The sequence below is a fragment of the Heterodontus francisci genome, unplaced genomic scaffold (genome assembly GCF_036365525.1).
Source record: "Heterodontus francisci isolate sHetFra1 unplaced genomic scaffold, sHetFra1.hap1 HAP1_SCAFFOLD_1104, whole genome shotgun sequence".
Lineage (NCBI taxonomy): Eukaryota > Metazoa > Chordata > Chondrichthyes > Heterodontiformes > Heterodontidae > Heterodontus > Heterodontus francisci.
The window spans coordinates 59327-75000 of NW_027141015.1; the positions used below are offsets into that span (position 1 = coordinate 59327).

Consider the following 15674-nt stretch of genomic DNA (forward strand, 5'->3'; position numbering starts at 1 on the left):
CTGTATCTCTACTAATGTTAATCCAGCTCCCTCACACTGTCACTCAGTAACCCCTCTCCCCCAGTGCCCTGTGTTACTCACTGTATCTCTACTGATGTTAATCCAGCTCCCTCACACTGTCACTCAGTAACCACTCTCCCCCCAGCACCCTGTGTTACTGACTGCATCTCTACTGATGTTAATCCAGCTCCCTCACACTGTCACTCAGTAACCCCTCTCCCCCCAGCACCCTGTGTTACTGACTGTATCTCTACTGATGGTAATCCAGCTCCCTCACACTGTCACTCAGTAACCCCTCTCCCCCCAGCACCCTGTGTTACTGACTATATCTCTACTGATGTTAATCCAGCTCCCTCACACTGTCACTCAGTAACCCCTCTCCCCCCAGCGCCCTGTGTTACTGACTGTATCTCTACTGATGTTAATCCAGTTCCCTCACACTGTCACTCAGTAACCCCTCTCCCCCCAGCGCCCTGTGTTACTGACTGTATCTCTACTGATGTTAATCCAGTTCCCTCACACTGTCACTCAGTAACCCCTCTCCCCCAGTGCCCTGTGTTACTGACTGTATCTCTACTGATGTTAATCCAGCTCCCTCACACTGTCACTCAGTAACCCCTCCCTACCCCAGCACCCTGTGTTACTGACTGTATCTCTACTGATGTTAATCCAGCTCCCTCACACTGTCACTCAGTAACCCCTCACCCCCAGCACCCTGTGTTACTGACTGTATCTCTATTGATGTTAATCCAGCTCCCTCACACTCTCACTCAGTAACCCCTCTCCCCCCAGTGCCCTGTGTTAGTGACTGTATCTCTACTGATGTTAATCCAGCTCCCTCACGCTGTCACTCAGTATCCCTCTCCCCCCAGCGCCCTGTGTTACTGACTGTATCTCTACTGATGTTAATCCAGCTCCCTCACACTGTCAAACAGTAACCCCTCTCCCCATCAGCACCCTGTGTTACTGACTGTATCTCGACTGATATTAATCCAAATCCCTCACACTGTCACTCAGTAACCCCTCTCTCCCCAGCACCCTGTGTTACTGACTGTATCTCTACTGATGTTAATCCAAATCCCTCACACTGTCACTCAGTAACCCCTCTCCCCCCAGCACCCTGTGTTACTGACTGTATCTCTACTGATGTTAATCCAGTTCCCTCACACTGTCACTCAGTAACCCCTCTCCCCCCAGTGCCCTGTGTTACTGACTGTATCTCTACTGATGTTAATCCAGCTCCCTCACATTGTCAGTCAGTAACCCCTCTCCCCCCCAGCACCCTGTGTTACTGACTGTATCTCTACTGATGTTAATCCAGCTCCCTCACACTGTCATTCAGTAACCCTTCTCCCCCCAGCGCCCTGTGTTACTGACTGTATCTCTACTGATGTTAATCCAGCTCCCTCACACTGTCACTCAGTAACCCCTCTCCCCCCAGCACCCTGTGTTACTGACTGTATCTCTACTGATATTAATCCAGCTCCCTCACACTGTCACTCAGCAATCCCTCTCCCCCCAGCACCCTGTGTTACTGACTGTATCTCTACTGATGTTAATCCAGCTCCCTCACACTGTCACTCAGAAACCCCTCTCCCCCCAGCACCCTGTGTTACTAACTGTATCTCTACTGATGTTAATCCAGCTCCCTCAAACTGTCACTCAGTAACCCCTCTCTCCCCAGCACCCTGTGTTACTGACTGTATCTCTACTGATGTTAATCCAGTTCCCTCACACTGTCACTCAGTAACCCCTCTCCCCCCAGTGCCCTGTGTTACTGACTGTATCTCTACTGATGTTAATCCAGCTCCCTCACACTGTCACTCAGTAACCCCTTTCCCCCCAGCGCTCGGTATTACTGACTGTATCTCTACTGATGTTAATCCAGCTCCCTCACATTGTCAGTCAGTAACCCCTCTCCCCCCAGCGCCCTGTGTTACTGACTGTATCTCTACTGATGTTAATCCAGCTCCCTCACACTGTCACTCAGTAACCCCTCTCCCCCCAGCACCCTGTGTTACTGACTGTATCACTACTGATGTTAATCCAGCTCCCTCAAACTGTCACTCAGTAACCCCTCTCTCCCCAGCACCGTGTGTTACTGACTGTATCTCTACTGATGTTAATCCAGCTCCCTCACACTGTCACTCAGTAACCCCTCTCCCCCAGTGCCCTGTGTTACTCACTGTATCTCTACTAATGTTAATCCAGCTCCCTCACACTGTCACTCAGTAACCCCTCTCCGCCAGTGCCCTGTGTTACTCACTGTATCTCTACTGATGTTAATCCAGCTCCCTCACACTGTCACTCAGTAACCCCTCTCCCCCCAGCGCCCTGTGTTACTGACTCTATCTCTACTGATATTAATCCAGCTCCCTCACACTGTCACTCAGTAACCCCTCTCCCCCCAGCACCCTGTGTTACTGACTGTACCTCTACTGATGTTCATCCAGCTCCCTCACACTGTCACTCAGTAACCCCTCTCCCCCAGCGCCCTGTGTTACTGACTGTATCTCTACTGATGTTAATCCAGCTCCCTCACACTGTCACTCAGTAACCCCTCTCCCCCCAGCGCCCTGTGTTACTCACTGTATCTCTACTGATGTTCATCCAGCTCCCTCAAACTGTCACTCAGTAACCCCTCTCCCCCCAGCGCCCTGTGTTACTGACTGTATCTCTACAGATTTTAATCCAGCTCCCTCACACTGTCACTCAGTAACCCCTCTCCCCCCAGCGCCCTGTGTTACTGACTGTATCTCTACAGATTTTAATCCAGCTCCCTCACACTGTCACTCAGTAACCACTCTCCCCCCAGCACCCTGTGTTACTGACTGCATCTCTACTGATGTTAATCCAGCTCCCTCTCACTGTCACTCAGCAACCCCTCTCCCCCCAGCGCCCTGTGTTACTGACTGTATCTCTACTGATGTTAATCCAGCTCCCTCACACTGTCACTCAGTAACACCTCTCCCCCCAGCGCCCTGTGTTACTGACTGTATCTCTACTGATGTTAATCCAGCTCCCTCACACTGTCACTCAGTAACCCCTCACCCCCAGCACCCTGTGTTACTGACTGTGTCTCTACTGATGGTAATCCAGCTCCCTCACACTATCACTCAGTAACCCCTCTCCCCCCAGCACCCTGTGTTACTGACTGTATCTCTACTGATGTTAATCCAGCTCCCTCACACTGTCACTCAGTAACCCCTCTCCCCCAGCGCCCTGTGTTACTGACTGTATCTCTACTGATGTTAATCCAGCTCCCTCACACTGTCACTCAGTAACCCCTCTCCCCCAGTGCCCTGTGTTACTGACTGTATCTCTACTGATGTTAATCCAGTTCCCTCACACTGTCACTCAGTAACCCCTCCCTACCCCAGCACCCTGTGTTACTGACTGTATCTCTACTGATGTTAATCCAGCTCCCTCACACTCTCACTCAGTAACCCCTCTCCCCCCAGCGCCCTGTGTTACTGACTGTATCTCTACTGATGTTAATCCAGCTCCCTCACACTGTCACTCAGTAACCCCTCTCCCCCCAGTGCCCTGTGTTAGTGACTGTATCTCTACTGATGTTAATCCAGCTCCCTCACGCTGTCACTCAGTATCCCTCTCCCCCCAGCGCCCTGTGTTACTGACTGTATCTCTACTGATGTTAATCCAGCTCCCTCACACTGTCACTCAGTAACCCCTCTCCCCCCGCGCCCTGTGTTACTGATTGTATCTCTACTGATGTTAATCCAGCTCCCTCACACTCTCACTCAGTAACCCCTCTCCCCCCAGTGCCCTGTGTTAGTGACTGTATCTCTACTGATGTTAATCCAGCTCCCTCACGCTGTCACTCAGTATCCCTCTCCCCCCAGCGCCCTGTGTTACTGACTGTATCTCTACTGATGTTAATCCAGCTCCCTCACACTGTCACTCAGTAACCCCTCTCCCCCCAGTGCCCTGTGTTAGTGACTGTATCTCTACTGATGTTAATGCAGCTCCCTCACGCTGTCACTCAGTATCCCTCTCCCCCCAGCACCCTGTGTTACTGACTGTATCTCTACTGATGTTAATCCAGCTCCCTCACACTGTCACTCAGTAACCCCTCTCTCCCCAGCACCCTGTGTTACTGACTGTATCACTACTGATGTTAATCCAAATCCCTCACACTGTCATTCAGTAACCCCTCTCCCCCCAGCACCCTGTGTTACTGACTGTATCTCTACTGATGTTAATCCAGTTCCCTCACACTGTCACTCAGTAACCCCTCTCCCCCAGCACCCTGTGTTCCTGACTGTATCTCTACTGATGTTAATCCAGCTCCCTCACACTGTCACTCAGTAACCCCTCTCCCCCCAGTGCCCTGTGTTACTGACTGTATCACTACTGATGTTAATCCTGCTCCCTCACACTGTCACTCAGTAACCTCTCTCCCCCCAGCGCCCTGTGTTATTTCCTGACTGTATCTCTACTGATGTTAATCCAGCTCCCTCACACTGTCACTCAGTAACCCCTCTCCCCCCAGCGCTCGGTATTACTGACTGTATCTCTACTGATGTTAATCCAGCTCCCTCACATTGTCAGTCAGTAACCCCTCTCCCCCCAGCGCCCTGTGTTACTGACTGTATCTCTACTGATGTTAATCCAGCTCCCTCACACTGTCACTCAGTAACCCCTCTCCCCCCAGCGCCCTGTGTTACTGACTGTATCTCTACTGATGTTAATCCACCTCCCTCACACTGTCACTCAGTAACCCCTCTCCCCCCCAGCGCCCTGTGTTACTGACTGTATCTCTACTGATGTTAATCCAGCTCCCTCACACTGTCACTCAGTAACCCCTCTCCCCCCCAGCACCCTGTGTTACTGACTGTATCTCTATTGATGTTAATCCAGCTCCCTCACACTGTCACTCAGGAACCCCTCTCTCCCCCCAGCGCCCTGTGTTACTGACTGTATCTCTACTGATGTTAATCCAGCTCCCTCACACTGTCACTCAGGAACCCCTCTCTCCCCCCAGCGCCCTGTGTTACTGACTGTATCTCTATTGATGTTAATCCTGCTGCCTCGTACCTGGTAACTATGCGTTGTGTTGCTGTACTCGTCGAGAATGGGACGGAGCCCGTTGGTTCCTGGGATCTCCTCACCATCCACTGTGAAATTTAGCACAAGCTCGACGGGTTTGAAGTAATCTTTGACACAGCTCTGAGAGGGAGAGAGAGAGAGAGTGTCACCGATTACAAAGCATAGACTCACTGGAATTTGTTCCCCCTCCCCCCGATTCATCTCCACGGGATATCCAGCCAACGAATCCTTTCTTTTTTGAGTTTTGTGAAGTGCCGAGGTTGACCATTGTCGCACAGCAAGATCCCACGTTCAATAACATGCTCAGACGCATTAACTTTGACACAACCGCAATGCAACCGAATACAGGAAAATATCTAATTCGACAATCAGTTTTCACCACGTGAAATTACTGAGACGTCTGAATTAAATCATTTTTTTTCCAGTTCCCAGACAACGCAATTCACAAACCGCGGTTCCCCAATGTCGGGAGAGCTGCAGGGCTGGAGATTGGAACACGCTTGGCAGTTTCTCCCTCCAGATCCACCCAAACCCAGTTCGCGCAGCCGTTAGTGATCGGGGACTCTGCGCCTGTGACTTGTCGAGGGATCACGACAGATCTCAACAGCAAGGGAGAATTAACTCGGACTTGTTCATTCAAGTGGCTGTGATGTTTAATGTTCATCCGACTGGGCAGAGAGGAACCACGATTATCAGTATTCATTCAGAAAGTGGCAACTCTACTAGTACAGCACTCCCTCAGTACTGACCCTCCGACAGTGCAGCACTCCCTCAGTACTGACCCTCCGACAGTGCAGCACTCCCTCAGTACTGACCCTCCGACAGTGCAGCACTCCCTCAGTACTGACCCTCCGACAGTGCAGCACTCCCTCAGTACTGACCCTCCGACAGTGCGGAGCTCCCTCAGTACTGACCCTCTGACAGTGCGGTGCTCCCTCAGTACTGACCCTCCGACAGTGCGGCACTCCCTCAGTACTGACCCTCCGACAGTGCGGAGCTCCCTCAGTACTGACCCTCTGACAGTGCGGTGCTCCCTCAGTACTGACCCTCCGACACTGCAGCACTCCCTCAGTACTGACCCTCCGACAGTGCAGTACCGGAGACATAGATTTGAAAAGCAGAAAAGTCTCCATCTCCCTCAGTTAGACCACACTCGGAGCACTGTGCACAGTTCCGGTCTCCATATCCCTCAGTTAGACCACACTCGGAGCACTGTGCACAGTTCCGGTCTCCATATTCCTCAGTTAGACCACACTCGGAGCACTGTGTACAGTTCCGGTCTCCATATCCCTCGGTTAGACCACACTCGGAGCACTGTGTACAGTTCCGGTCTCCATATCCCTCGGTTAGACCACACTTGGAGCACTGTGCACAGTTCCGGTCTCCATATCCCTCGGTTAGACCACACTCGGAGCACTGTGCACAGTTCCGGTCTCCATATCCCTCGGTTAGACCACACTCGGAGCACTGTGCACAGTTCCGGTCTCCACATTATAAAAAGGATATCGAGACACTGGAGAAGGTGGAAAATAGATTTACTGGAATGATACCAGAACTGAGAGGTTAGAACTATCAGGAAAGATTGACCAGGCTGGGGCTCTTTTCTCCAGAGAAGAGAAGGCTGAGGGGGTGACCTGAAAGAGGTCTTTAAGATGATGAAAGGGCTTCGATTGGGTAGACGTAGAGAAGGGGTTTCCACTTGCGGGCGAGACCAGTACTGGGTGGGGGGGCGGCCATCAATATAAGACAGTCACTAATAAATCCAATGGGGGAATTCAGGAGAAACGTCTTTCCCCCAGAGAGTGGGGAGAATGTGGGACTCACTCCCACAGGGAGTGGTTGAGGTCAATCGTATCGATGTATTTCATTTGGTTCCCCACACTCCCACCAACTGGAAACAGTTCCACCCTATTTACTCCATCCAAACCCTATCTGCTCGCAAACGTCCCGATTAAATTTCCTCTTAACCTGCTGTGTTCCGAGGAGAACAAGCCCGGGCTTCCCCGACTCCCTTTCCGCATTAATCGGAGTCCCTCACCCCCGTGACCATTCCAGTCCACCTCCTCCGCTCCCTCTCCGCACCCTCGACACTCTCCCCAGAGACTGGCGACCGCGATTGGACACAGTACCGCACTTTGGGACCGAAGCAGTGTCTCCGATCGATTGACGCCGGAATATGACACAGGGGGCTGCGAATGGTCTCACCGGTAATACCATCACGTGCTCTTGACACCTCTTCATGCTGTCGAGTTGCAGGCTGTCGGTCAATCTCCTCGATAGGGTCCAGAATGTCGCACGACTCTGCTGACGGCCCATGTCTAACAGCATGGTGAATGTGAAGTTGGCTTTGAGTTCTCCTGCCAGGCCGAGGGGCGACGGTGGGAAACACAGTCATCAGTTTGGAGATGCAACAATATTTACGAGGATAGCCCGAACAGCACAGCGGGTGTATCGACATCACACGGTCCGCAGGGGCTCAAGCAGGCAGCTCACCCAACCCAACCTTAGCTCTATCGGAGGGTCAGTACTGAGGGAGTGCTGCACTGTCAGAGGGACAGCACTCAGGGAGTGCCGCACTGTCGGAGGGTCAGTACTGAGGGAGCGCCGCACTGTCGGAGGGTCAGTACTGAGGGAGCGCCGCAGTGTCGGAGGGTCAGTACTGAGGGAGCGCCGCACTGTCGGAGGGTCAGTACTGAGGGAGCGCCGCACTGTCGGAGGATCAGTACTGAGGGTGCGCCGCACTGTCCGAGGGTCAAGACTGAGGCAGCGCCGCACTGTCGGAGGGTCAGTACTGAGGGAGCGCCGCACTGTCGGAGGGTCAGTACTGAGGGAGCGCCGCACTGTCCGAGGGTCAGTACTGAGGGAGCTCGCACTGTCTTCGGGTCAGTACTGAGGCAGCGCCGCACTGTCGGAGGGTCAGTACTGAGGGAGCTCGCACTGTCGGAGGGTCAGTACTGAGGGAGTGCTGCACTGTCCGAGGATCAGTACTGAGGCAGCGCCGCACTGTCTTAGGGTCAGTACTGAGGGAGCTCGCACTGTCTTAGGGTCAGTACTGAGGGAGCTCGCACTGTCGGAGGGTCAGTACTGAGGGAGTGCTGCACTGTCCGAGGGTCAGTACTGAGGGAGCTCGCACTGTCTTAGGGTCAGTACTGAGGCAGCGCCGCACTGTCGGAGGGTCAGTACTGAGGGAGCTCGCACTGTCGGAGGGTCAGTACTGAGGGAGTGCTGCACTGTCCGAGGGTCAGTACTGAGGGAGCGCCGCACTGTCTTAGGGTCAGTACTGAGGGAGCGCCGCACTGTCGGAGGGTCAGTACTGAGGGAGCGCCACACTGTCGGTGGGTCAGTACTGAGGGAGCGATGCATTGTCGGAGGGTCAGTACTGAGGGAGCGCCGCACTGTCGGAGGGTCAGTACTGAGGGTGCGCCGCACTGTCGGAGGGTCAGTACTGAGGGAGCTCCGCACTGTCGGAGGGTCAGTACTGAGGGAGCGCCGCACTGTCGGAGGGTCAGTACTGAGGGAGCTCCGCACTGTCGGAGGGTCAGTACTGAGGGAGCTCCGCACTGTCGGAGGGTCAGTACTGAGGGAGCACCGCACTGTCTTAAGGTCAGTACTGAGGGAGCTAGCACTGTCGGAGGGTCAGTACTGAGGTAGTGCCGCACTGTCGGAGGGTCAGTACTGAGGGAACGCCGCACTGTCGGAGGGTCAGTACTGAGGGAGCGATGCATTGTCGGAGGGTCAGTACTGAGGGAGCTCCGCACTTTCGGAGGGTCAGTACTGAGGGAGCTCCGCACTTTCGGAGGGTCAGTACTGAGGGAGCTCGCACTGTCGGAGGGTCAGTACTGAGGTAGTGCCGCATTGTCAGAGGTTCAGTACTGAGGGAGTGCCGCACTGTCGGAGGGTCAGTACTGAGGGAGCGATGCATTGTCGGAGGGTCAGTACTGAGGGAGCTCCGCACTTTCGGAGGGTCAGTACTGAGGGAGCGATGCATTGTCGGAGGGTCAGTACTGAGGGAGCTCCGCACTGTCGGAGGTTCAGTACTGAGGGAGTGCAGCACTATCGGAGGGTCAGTACTGAGGGAGCGCCGCCGTGTCGGAGGGTCAGTACTGAGGGAGCGCCGCACTGTCGGAGGGTCAGTACTGAGGGTGCGCCGCACTGTCGGAGGGTCAGTACTGAGGGAGCGCCACACTGTTGGAGGGTCAGTACTGAGGGAGTGCCGCACTGTCGGAGGGTCAGTACTGAGGGAGTGCCGCACTGTTGGAAGTGTCTTAGCCCTTTTGAGTGGATCTTAAAGATCCCTTGGCCACTGTCGGAAAAAGGGCCTCGGGGAGTTCTCCCCGCTGTCCGGGGGGGTGGTCAGTATTTATTCCTCGGGGAGTTCTCCCCAGTGTCCGGGGTGGGGGGGAGGGGGGTCAGTATTTATTCCTCGGGGAGTTCTCCCCGGTGTCCGGGTGGGGGGGGGGTCAGTATTTATTCCTCGGGGAGTTCTCCCCGGTGTCCGGGTGGGGTGGGGGGGGTCAGTATTTATTCCTCGGGGAGTTCACCCCGGTGTCCGGGTGGGGTGGGGGGGGGTCAGTATTTATTCCTCGGGGAGTTCTCCCCGGTGTCCGGGGGGGGGGTCAGTATTTATTCCTCGGGGAGTTCTCCCCGGTGTCCGGGTGGGGTGGGGGGGGTCAGTATTTATTCCTCGGGGAGTTCACCCCGGTGTCTGGGGGGGGGGGGTCAGTATTTATTCCTCGGGGAGTTCTCCCCGGTGTCCGGGTGGGGTGGGGGGGGGGGTCAGTATTTATTCCTCGGGGAGTTCACCCCGGTGTCTGGGGGGGGGGGGTCAGTATTTATTCCTTGGGGAGTTCTCCCCGGTGTCCGGGGGCGGGGGGGTCAGTATTTATTCCTCGGGGAGTTCACCCCGGTGTCCGGGTGGGGTGGGGGGGGTCAGTATTTATTCCTCGGGGAGTTCTCCCCGGTGTCCGGGTGGGGTGGGGGGGTCAGTATTTATTCCTCGGGGAGTTCACCCCGGCGTCCGGGTGGGGGGGGGTCAGTATTTATTCCTCGGGGAGTTCACCCCGGTGGTGGGGTGGGGGGGGTCAGTATTTATTCCTCGGGGAGTTCTCCCCGGTGTCCGGGTGGGGGGTGGGGGGTCAGTATTTACTCCTCGGGGAGTTCACCCCGGTGTTCGGGTGTGGGGTGGGGGTCAGTATTTATTCCTCGGGGAGTTCTCCCCGGTGTCCGGGTGGGGGGGGGGTCAGTATTTATTCCTCGGGGAGTTCTCCCCGGTGTCCGGGTGGGGGGGGGTCAGTATTTATTCCTCGGGGAGTTCTCCCCGGTGTCCGGGTGGGGGGGGGTCAGTATTTATTCCTCGGGGAGTTCTCCTCGGTGTCCGGTGGGGGGGGTCAGTATTTATTCCTCGGGGAGTTCACCCCGGTGTCCGGTGGGGGGGGTCAGTATTTATTCCTCGGGGAGTTCACCCCGGTGTCTGGGTGGCGGGGGGGGGTCAGTATTTATTGCTCGGGGAGTTCTTCCTGGTGTCCGGAGGGGAGGTCAGTATTTATTCCTCGGGGAGTTCACCCCGGTGTCCGGTGGGGGGGGGTCAGTATTTATTCCTCGGGGAGTTCACCCCGGTGTCTGGAGGGGGTGGGGGGTCAGTATGTATTCCACGGGGAGTTCTCCCCGGTGTCCGGTGGGGGGGGTCAGTATTTATTCCTTGGGGAGTTCACCCCGGTGTCCGGTGGGGGGGGTCAGTATTTATTCCTTGGGGAGTTCACCCCGGTGTCTGGGGGGGGTGGGGGGTCAGTATTTATTCCTCGGGGAGTTCACCCCGGTGTCCGGTGGGGGGGGTCAGTATTTATTCCTCGGGGAGTTCACCCCGGTGTTCGGGTGGGGGGTCAGTATTTATTCCTCGGGGAGTTCACCCCGGTGTCCGGTGGGGTGGGGTCAGTATTTATTGATCAGGTTACCGGTTAAGGGTCACGACCGCCGACGCCAACTCACCCAGTTTGTCTGGCAACAGTTTTGCCATCTCGAAGCAGACCGTGGCCTTGCTGATCGGCTGGTTCAGCGAGAGCTGCCTCCGGCACTCGTAGGCCTTGTGCGGGATTCGCCGCGGATGGAAGGCGACCGTGACCGAGACATTCAGGACCGGCCGGGAGCTGTTGAGGAGAGACACAAGGGCAGGGGGTGGGGGGAGGAAGAGGGGGCAGGATGTTACCCGGGCGGATTACACAGTCACTCTGTACAAGTCGTGTTTCTGTCCACTCCAGCAGGCAACCGCGCTGCAAAAGGCAGTCGTTGGCGGTAGAGCATGTCGCGAAGCAGGTTGCAACTCTCCCTTTTTTACATCGCGTGTGTATGGAGTGTGCGTGCAGTAGTGTGAGTGTGTGTGAGAGTGAGTGAGAGAGTATGTGAATGGGCGAGTGCGTGTATTTGTGTGTGTGCATGAGTTTGAGTGTGTGTGTGTGTGTAGGAATGTGTGAGTGTGTGTGTGAGTGAGTGAGTGAGATTGTTTGTGTATGTGTGTAGGAATGTGAAAATGTGTGTGTGTGTAGGAATGTGAAAGTGTGTGTGTGTGTGTGTGAGTGTCTGTGTGTAGGAATGTGAAAGTGTGAGTGTCTGTGTGTGTGTGTGTGTAGGAATGTGAAATTGTGAGTGTGTGAAGGAATGTGAAAGTGTGAGTTTGTGTGAGTGTCTGTGTGTAGGAATGTGAAATTGTGAGTGTGTGAAGGAATGTGAAAGTGTGTGTGTGAGTGTCTGTGTGTGTGAGTGTGAGTGTCTGTGTGTGTGTGAAGGAATGTGAAAGTGTGAGTTTGTGTGAGTGTTTGTGTGTGTGTGTGTGTAGGAATGTGAAATTGTGAGTGTGTGAAGGAATGTGAAAGTGTTTGTGTGAGTGTCTGTGTGTGTGTGTGTGTGCGCCTGTGTGTGCGCCTGTGTGTGTGTCTGTGTGTGCGTCTGTGTGTGTGTGTGTTTGTGTGTGTGTGTGAAGGAATGTGAAAGTGTGAGTGTGTGTGAGTGTCTGTGTGTGTGTTTGTGTGTGTGAGTGTCTGTGTGTGTGTAGGAATGTGAAATTGTGAGTGTCTTTGTGTGTGTGTAGGAATCTGAAAATGTGTGTGTGTGAAGGAATGTGAAAGTGTGAGTGTCTGTGTGTGTGTGCAGGAATGTGAAAGTGTGAGTGTGTGTGTACTGTGTGAGTGTGTTTGTGTGAGTGTCTGTGTGTGTGTGTGTAGGAATGTGAAAATGTGTGAGTGTGTGTGTAGGAATGTGAAATTGTGTGTGTGAAGGAATGTGAAAGTGTGAGTGTGTGTGAGTGTCTGTGTGTGTGTGTGTAGGAATGTGAAAATGTGTGTGTGTGTGTAGGAATGTGAAAGTGTGTGTGTGTGTGAGTGTGTTTGTGTGAGTGTCTGTGTGTGTGTGTCTGTGTATGTGTGCAGGAATGTGAAAATGTGTGTGTGTGTGTAGGAATGTGAAAGTGTGTGTGTGTGTGTGTATGAGTGTGTGTAGAAATGTGAAATTGTGTGTGTGTATGTGTGTGAGTGTGGGTAGAAATGTGAAATTGTGTGTGTGAGTGTGTGTAGAAATGTGAAATTGTGTGTGTAGGAATGTGAAATTGTGTGTGTGTGTGAGTGTGTGTTTGTGTGTGTGTGTGTGTGTGTGTGTGTATGTGTGTGTTTGTGTGTGTGTGTGTGTTTGTGTGAGAGTCTGTGTGTGTGTGTAGGAATGTGAAAGTGCGTGTGTGTATGTGTGTGTGAGTGTCTGTGTGTGTGTGTAGGAATGTGAAAATGTGTGTGTGTGAAGGAATGTGAGAGTGTTAAGGAATGTGTGTGTGCGTGTGAGTAAGTATGCTTGTGTGTCAGTGAGTGAGTGAGTGTGTGTGTGTGTGTTTGTGTGTGTGTGTGTGTGTGTATGTGTGAGTGTCTGAGTGAGTGTGTGTGTGTGTGTGTATGAGTGTGTCTGTGAGAGTCGGTGTGGGTGAGTCTGAGTCTGTGCGGGAGTGAGTGTGTGTGTGTGAATGTTTGTATGGGTGAGTGTGTGTATTTGTGTGAGAGTGAGTGAGTCTGTGTGTGTGTGTGTGGCTGTGTGTGTGGGTGAGTGTGAGTATTTGTGTGTGCGTGTGAGTGTGGGTGAGTGTGTATTTGTTTGTGTCTGGGTGAGTGTGTTTGTGGTATGTGTGAGTGTGAGAGGGTGAGTGTATGTGTGGGTGGGTGTGAGCGGGAGTGACTGTGTGTGTGTGTTTGTGTGGGTGAGTGTGTGTATTTGTGTGTGTGTGTAGGTGAGTGTGTGTATTTGTGTGTGTGTGTGTGTGTGGGTGAGCGTGTGTATTTGTGTATGTGTGTGTGTGGGTGAGCATGTGTATTTGTGTGTGTGTGTGTGTGGGGGTGAGCATGTGTATTTGTGTGTGTGGGTGAGCATGTGTATTTGTGTGTGTGTGAGCATGTGTATTTGTGTGTGTGGGTGAGCACGTGTATTTGTGTGTGGGTGAGCACGTGTATTTGTGTGTGTGTGAGCATGTGTATTTGTGTGTGTGGGTGAGCACGTGTATTTGTGTGTGTGTGAGCATGTGTATGTGTGTGTGTGTGTGGGTGAGCATGTGTATTTGTGTGTGTGTGAGCATGTGTATTTGTGTGTGTGGGTGAGCATGTGTATTTGTGTATGTGTGTGTGTGGGTGAGCATGTGTATTTGTGTGTGTGTGTGTGGGTGAGCATGTGTATTTGTGTGTGTGTGTGTGTGGGTGAGCATGTGTATTTGTGTGTGTGGGTGAGCATGTGTATTTGTGTGTGTGTGTGTGGGTGAGCATGTGTATTTGTGTGTGTGTGTGTGGGTGAGCATGTGTATTTGTGTGTGTGGGTGAGCATGTGTATTTGTGCGTGTGTGTGGGGGTGAGCATGTGTATTTGTGTGTGTGTGTGTGGGTGAGCATGTGTATTTGTGTGTGTGTGTGTGTGGGTGAGCATGTGTATTTGTGTGTGTGGGTGAGCATGTGTATTTGTGTGTGTGTGTCTGTGTGTGTGTGTGTGAGCATGTGTATTTGTGTGTGTGTGTGAGCATGTGTATTTGTGTGTGTGGGTGAGCATGTGTATTTGTGTGTGTGTGTGTGTGTGTGAGCATGTGTATTTGTGTGTGTGTGAGCATGTGTATTTGTGTGTGGGTGAGCATGTGTATTTGTGTATGTGTGTGTGTGGGTGAGCATGTGTATTTGTGCGTGTGTGTGGGGGTGAGCATGTGTATTTGTGTGTGTGTGTGTGGGTGAGCATGTGTATTTGTGTGTGTGTGGGTGAGCATGTGTATTTGTGTGTGTGTGTGAGCATGTGTATTTGTGTATGTGTGTGTGTGTGTGAGCATGTGTATTTGTGTGTGTGGGTGAGCATGTGTATTTGTGTGTGTGAGCATGTGTATTTGTGTGTGTGTGTGTGTGTGTGAGCATGTGTATTTGTGTGTGTGTGTGTGAGGGTGAGCATGTGTATTTGCATGTGTGTGTGGGTGAGCATGTGTATTTGCGTGTGTGTGTGTGGGTGAGCGTGTGTATTTGCATGTGTGTGTGGGTGAGCATGTGTATTTGCGTGTGTGTGTGTGGGTGAGCGTGTGTATTTGTGTGTGTGTGTGTGTGTGTGTGTGTGTGTGTGTGTGAGCATCTGTATTTGTGTGTGGGTGAGCATGTGTATTTGCGTGTGTGTGTGTGAGCATGTGTATTTGTGAGTGTGTGTGTGGGTGAGCGTGTGTATTTGTGTGTGTGTATTTGTGTGTGTGTGGGTGAGCATGTGTATTTGTGTGTGTGTGCGTGAGCATGTGTATTTGTGAGTGTGTGTGTGGGTGAGCGTGTGTATTTGTGTGGGTGGGTGAGCGTGTGTATTTGTCTGTGTGTGTGTGAGTGTGTGCGGGTGAGTGTGTGTATTTGTGTGTGTGTGTGTGGGTGAGCGTGTGTATTTGTGTATGTGTGTGTGTGGGTGAGCATGTGTATTTGTGTGTGTGTGTGTGTGGGTGAGCATGTGTATTTGTGTGTGTGTGTGTGAGCATGTGTACTTGTGTGTGTGTGTGAGTGTGTGTGTGGGTGAGCATGTGTATTTGTGTGTGGGTGAGCATGTGTATTTGTGTGTGTGGGTGAGCATGTGTATTTGTGTGTGTGTGTGTGGGTGAGCATGTGTATTTGTGTGTGTGTGTGTGGGTGAGCATGTGTATTTGTGTGTGTGGGTGAGCATGTGTATTTGTGCGTGTGTGTGGGGGTGAGCATGTGTATTTGTGTGTGTGTGTGTGGGTGAGCATGTGTATTTGTGTGTGTGTGTGTGTGTGTGAGCATGTGTATTTGTGTGTGTGTGTGAGCATGTGTATTTGTGTGTGTGGGTGAGCATGTGTATTTGTGTGTGTGTGTGTGTGTGTGTGTGAGCGTGTGTGTGTGTGAGCATGTGTATTTGTGTGTGTGTGAGCATGTGTATTTGTGTATGTGTGTGTGTGGGTGAGCATGTGTATTTGTGCGTGTGTGTGGGGGTGAACATGTGTATTTGTGTGTGTGTGTGTGGGTGAGCATGTGTATTTGTGTGTGTGGGTGAGCATGTGTATTTGTGTGTGTGTGTGTGTGTGTGTGAGCATGTGTATTTGTGTGTGTGTGTGAGCATGTGTATTTG

The 15674-nt window shown here is 52.8% G+C and overlaps 1 protein-coding gene across 1 annotated transcript in view; it reads right to left on the reverse strand.

The window, feature by feature from the left end:
- LOC137361838 (integrin alpha-M-like) overlaps positions 1-15674 on the reverse strand; it is a gene marked incomplete at its 5' end in the record, with an annotated part of 127154 nt that overhangs the window by 28566 nt on the left and 82914 nt on the right. Inside the window, 3 exons of the mRNA XM_068026441.1 lie at positions 5059-5190; positions 7276-7427; positions 11056-11213. Coding sequence (XP_067882542.1) covers positions 5059-5190; positions 7276-7427; positions 11056-11213 — 442 coding nt within the window. The remainder of the gene's footprint in view (positions 1-5058; positions 5191-7275; positions 7428-11055; positions 11214-15674) is intronic.